This window comes from Nannobrachium achirus, assembly GCF_963921795.1.
Source record: "Nannobrachium achirus genome assembly, chromosome: 23".
NCBI lineage: Eukaryota > Metazoa > Chordata > Actinopteri > Myctophiformes > Myctophidae > Nannobrachium > Nannobrachium achirus.
Window position 1 is genome coordinate 1381881 of NC_137830.1, and position 6000 is coordinate 1387880.

General features: G+C 40.5%; 1 protein-coding gene across 2 annotated transcripts in view; it reads right to left on the reverse strand.

Annotated features, from left to right (window-relative positions):
- Positions 1–5748, reverse strand: part of rassf3 (Ras association domain family member 3) — a 55442-nt gene extending 49694 nt beyond the window's left edge. The window contains exons 1-2 of one of the 2 annotated variants that reach the window (XM_080754547.1): positions 5539–5748; positions 4941–5096 (exon numbers count right to left, since the gene is read on the reverse strand). In XM_080754547.1, the coding sequence (XP_080610673.1) occupies positions 4941–5078 (138 nt within the window). In that variant the 5' untranslated portion in view covers positions 5079–5096; positions 5539–5748. Of the gene's footprint in view, positions 1–4940 lie in introns of both variants that reach the window. The other variant, XM_080754546.1, reaches the window with a different exon arrangement.
- Positions 5749–6000: the final 252 nt, after the last annotated feature.

Consider the following 6000-nt stretch of genomic DNA (forward strand, 5'->3'; position numbering starts at 1 on the left):
AACGTTGATAATAGTTGATAGGATCGATCTGCGCCGGCTAGACTGAGAGGAGGAGAGAACTAGAGAGGCACAGAGGGCTGAGGGAGGAAGGCGGAGCTTGGTGTGTGTGTGTGTGTGTGTGTGTGTGTGTGTGTGTGTGTGTGTGTGTGTGCGCGCACTGCATGTGCAATGATGGAAAAAGTAATCAAGTAAAGGTATCAATACTGCAATACTGTGATGCGACGCGCTGTGACTGAGCTTGTAGATCGGCTATTTTCATTTATTGTTAGCCTAATGCTTTATAATAATATTATAATTTATTTAGGAACACAGGGCTATAATAGGCATATTTCAGCAAATAAAATGGAATCTTGGACCAGTCTTTACACAATCTTTAGAGGCATACACATCTAACAACTGAAATCTTTGAAAAATCATCCTACAGTCTTTGGGGAGTCTTTTTCCAATCTTATAGTGTGAGGGTAGTCTTTAAGAAATCTTTCCCAAATCTGTCCACAATCTTACCAAAGTTGTTAGGTGTAAGGCTAGCTTAAGGTAGCTGTGGCCAGTGTTTCTCAAACGTTCAAATGTCAAACCAGGTCTCGCCTTAACTCTGAGAGTGTACAAATGTTTGTACACCGTCAGATTTACAGACTTGTAAACATCAATTTAGACCCCCTAAAGTCCCTGGAATCCACTTAGAGAACCACTGGGCCAGGCCTTAGCTCTGATCCATAGTGTTAAGAGGGAGTTCTACTTAACACTATAGCCCCGTTTTCATAGAGCAAAACTTCTGGAAGTTTTTTCCAAAATTACGGCAATTTTGAAATTCACGCCATGTGAAAACGGCCACCTATTTTGTGTGCCGGAAGTTTTGGTGCCCCAAACGTGACGTGAAAATACCTAGTAATTTTCGCTGAAAGTACCGTGACAATACACATTTCCCTCCAGTGAAAACTCATGCCGCGAATTTGCCGTTTTTTTTACAACCAGGTGCATGAAAGGAGCCAGTTAACAGTTTAAAACATTGTATCTGGGATTGAAAACGACCTGAATGTAAAGGAATATATAGAAATAAAGTAGGTCTACAGCTTCACCTTGTATAGGGGATTAATTATTTAGGCTAGAATCGCATTGACAAACACAGCAGAAGTCTCTTTCTTTCTCTGGTCATCCATCGTTTATGGTGCCAAGTGAAGAAAAAAAAACACAGCTAATAATCTACAAGCCCACAAGTGCAACACGTTGCATCATGTAGCGATCCTTTCTGAACCTTATGTGTTTTTGCATGAAGAATATGTCTTGTAACTTGTTAAATCCATTTGAAGGGTTCAGGAACCGTTCAGGCCGGGTGAGAGAGAAAAAGAAAGACAGAAGCGAAGACTCGAAGCACCCGTTACGGCTGCTCAACAAGCAGTGAGACTGTATGGCGTGTTGCCATGCCTGCTACTTATAAGCGACTATGGGCTTGATTTCCGTAAAGTTGCTTATATATAATTTGATAGTTTCTGGTTGCGTTTTATTTGTTGTAAGCTTCTAGATCACTTTTCAAGTAGCTGATGCGGCGATGCGTTTAGTTTTAAAGTGCTCTTGTGGCCTAGATAATATCACTTTTTGGGCTTATTTTCGTACACCTGGTTGCTTATTTCTCTCGCAAAGTCTGGCAACACGGACTTATACCGTGACAATGGTTTTAGTGAAAACGATGTATTTTATTGCAATGCCTGCATTTTTGCTCATGTGAAAACACCCAAAAAACAAAACTCCCGGCAGGTTGAAAATTATTATGCTAATTATTTTGCAGGAAAAATTCCGGAACTGTAGTGAAAACATGCCTTAAGTCACTGAAGAGCCCTTATGCTCTCAGCTGTGGCAACCCAGGCTGCTCAGCCTCTCGTCTGTAGTCAAAATAAACAATACACCTTCACTGCTCACCAAAACAAAGACTGATTTAGGAGTTGAAAGCCTACTTTCCTTAGCCGGAAAGACTCGGAGCCTCCCACCTCACGTCTAAAATATACTTTCTTTTTTTTTTTTTTTTTTTTGTCAGAAAATAAAGTATTTCACCAGACACCGGAAGGCAAAATCTGGTCAATGGAGTTTTTCTATTGACCAGATCTGCAGAGGGCACCGTTTTTACTATCATTGTTTTATTCCAGAGAAATATTTCCTTTTCTGGACAAAAAGTATATTTTAGACATTTTAGAGGTGGGGCACTGAGTGTTCCCACTAAGGAAAGCAGGCTTTCAACTCAACATCTTAGAACAGTCTTTGTTTTGGTGAGCAGAGACAGTGTATTGTATTGTTTATTTTGACTACAGACGAGAGGCTACTGCTGCTGAGAGCGTAAGGGCTCATCAGTGACATAGCGTTAAGTAGAACACCCTCTAACGCTATGGACCAGAGCTAGCTAGGACAGATCTTCAACTCCTGACCGTCACAGGATGTGACGAGTTGTGAGCTTGTAGATCGGCTATTTCCACTATCAGTGATCTTTTTAAAGTATGAAGTTGTGAAATATGTCAGTCATTTCTTTGTATATTTAGGTTATGTGTCATATCTGCCATGTGCAACTTCATACAAGCCAAACAGAAATGTAATTGTCATCGACAAAAAAACAATTAAATCAAATCAAATTAACTCATTTAGAACGGGGACACATTTTGTGTATCATTATTTTATGCTTTAACTATTGAAAAATAGCAGATATACAACCTCACAGCGCGGCACCGAGTGCCGCGCTGCGAGCTTGTAGATCTGCTATTTTTGAAAAATCTTGAAAATTAGAATTTTGACCCGATTCTATAAGTGTCTTTTGAATCCTAAGATTTTTTGAAAAACCCTATGTTTCTATATGTCAGCATTCTGGCTTAGCCATCGTCAAAGAAAAGGTCCTTTTCACTTAACTGGAGCTCAGTTAGTCTGTTCTTGAGAGACCACTATGTCAGAGGTTCTCAAACCTTTTCATGTGAAGGACCCCCAAAATGATATTTATTTGGCCACGGACCCGCATCTCAAAATATCTAGTTCCAGGGACCACCCAGAAGCAAAATTTGAGTTACAACCGTTCGCTTTGAAAATACATATATTCAAAGATTTGCCCCCATTTTCACGACTTTTTCAAAAATAGCAGATCTACAAGCTCGCAGCTGTGAGCTTGTATATCTGCTATTTTTCAATTGTTAAAGCGGTCAATAATCCTAGGCCTAAACACTATGGACAGCCCTATCTACACTGTATAACACTACGGACCAGAACTAGCACAGACCTACTATGAGCACAGATCTACAGTACATGTTGCATCAACAGACGTGGTGTTCTGAACAAGCAGTGTGACGTATAGCTTGATGTTTAGGTTTGGTAATCCAACACCGTTCCCATGGCGACGCATCCTAACATGCACACACACTGTTTCTCATGTTTCATTCAAACCACTGGAAACGGGGAAATCACCTGCATGTCTGCATTCTTTTATTTAGAGTTTAGCCCTTGGCTGATCATAAGTAGCAGATCTACAAGCTTGTATACTGTATCTGTTGCAAACAACAAAGCCAAGTATACAAGTTATTTTCGATCTGTTCTAATAATAGAAACAGATATTTTCTCTAGTCGTCTTCATGACATAAACTGTATCTTAGAGGGAAAGATTTACATATGTGTAAATCATTTTTAAAATTATAAATACAAAACAAACGGTTTTGTACATACAAGGTTTCCACCCAACAACGACAAAATATAACTCATGTAATTGGCCCACTGGCTTGTCACTTGTCATGATCTGAAATGGCAAATCTTTGAGCAGCGCTATAGAGAGCTCTCTCTCTATAGCGCGCAATGAGGGCCTCTCCAACTCTTTTTCCCGGGCTGAATCAGGGGCCCAGCACGTCCCTGAATGTAACTGATAATATGACATAAATATAACGTCCTATAAAGTAACAATGTAACTGATACACTATGACCTAAATGTAAGGCTCTGTAAAGGCAACAGTGTAACTCAGGGGTGCTGTGGGTTAAAACTCAAATAGAACAGAGCAGGCCATTAACGCTTCATCAGTAATAATGACCACAGTGACATGCAGATTATTATCAATATCTGTCACAAAACTGTTGGTCTCCCAAGTAGTTTCCAATGCACACACACACACACTAGATGCTCCGATTGTGATTTTTGGGGCCGATACCGATCACAGATCAACTGGAATCAGTGTCTGCCGATACCGATATTCCCGCGTCAAATCCATAAATTCTTCTATTTATTGTGTTACTGTACTGTAGCAGGATTTATATATTTAATGATATTTAATGTCTTCTTACAACACATTGACATTGTATATTAAGTATAAACACTAGGAGAGTACAGGCTGAGGTCCTTTAGTGTCCAATTCAACTTGTAGGAGTTGAAGCTGAGGTTACTCCACAGATAAATATTGTGAAAATAGCTGATCTAGCTTGTAGAACGGCAAAGGCGATACCGATACCGGTAGAGGCATTATCGTCCGATCGCGATCACTCACCGATCAATCGGCACATCTCTAACACACACACACACACACACACACACACACACACACACACACACGTGAACACTATCTTTACAGAGAAGCTCTCGCAGAAGTTGCTCAGGACAGGGAACTCTGGAAATCTCAGTTGGAACTGTTTCCAGTGACTTCACCATCAACAGCCAATGAGCGACAAGCATACTTGGAGACATCACCAACAACAAGTGCGACCTTCTTATATATAAATAACAAGGTGCAAGTTGGCACCTCGGCAGAATGCCACCTTGCCCACCAACGCACAAACAGACAACAATACTACTTGTGCGCTCTGCTGGCGCACAGGTAGGCCATATACACGGTCACGAGTGCACAAGCTGCAAGTTGGCACCTCGACAGAATGCACTCTAGTTTTACCTTGCTGTTGGGTTATAGATAAATAAATAAAGGTGGTGGTTATTTTACCTTTCCGGTGGGTTTAGGGTTCTTGAAGAAGGAGGTTCTGGCGGTGAAGAAGAACTCTTCCTGGTCTTCCTCCAGACTGCTGTATCCACTGCTCATACTGGACCCCCACTGGTCTAATTTACACCCCGACACGTCCATTATGGTCTGATTTACACCCTGAAACACCCATTAAACTGTTAACTAAACTACTGGTCTAATGTACACCCTGAAACACCCATTAAACTGTTAACTAAACTACTGGTCTAATTTACACCCTGAGACGTCCATTAAGGTCGAATTTAAACCCTAAAAACACCCATTAAACTGCACTACTGACGGTCTAATTTAAACCCTCAAAACATTCACGCATAACCTACAGGTCGGTGTGACGTCACAACGGTCCATTCAAAGTCCAAAAACATTCCATGGAAAAAATAAAGGGGAAAATAAAATACAATATAACAAAACAAACGGCTTTAAAGTGAACGAAGCTCCGCCAGGCGTTTCAATCCAACACTAATGAAACTACACCAAGCTTTAACTTTAACAACACGCTTTAGAAGGAGATTTATTTCAATGTTTATTTAATATTCGCTTCCTTGTTCCCGTCTGGTCTTACTGTACTGCTGTCTGCTCCTCACATGGCGACCTCTCTTCTTTAATCTGCTTTTAATGTCCTTTAATTAAACTCCTGCGGTTATAAAACTCCTCCTGAAGATGTTTGTAATCCAACAGAAGAATCCAGAGGCTCCAAGAGTCCAGAAACAACAGAGAAATTACTTTAAAGTAAACTTTTAAAGTGGAGAGACAGAGAGAGCTCGACTCGACCGCTGCGTGTGTGTGTGTGTGTGTGTGTGTGTGTCTCCCGTTGGTGTTGCCAGATTTGAGAGAAACAAGCAAAACAGGTCTATGAAAACAAGCCTCCCAAAAATTATTACCAGAGGCATAACATCAGAAAAAATAAATAAATAAATAAATCATTACCTCAGCTCCATTTCTAAACTAGCAAAAATAGTTGATGTACAAGCTCAGGTGAAAAGTGAAAAGAGCACATTTTTCTAAATGTTGGCCTACTGTATGA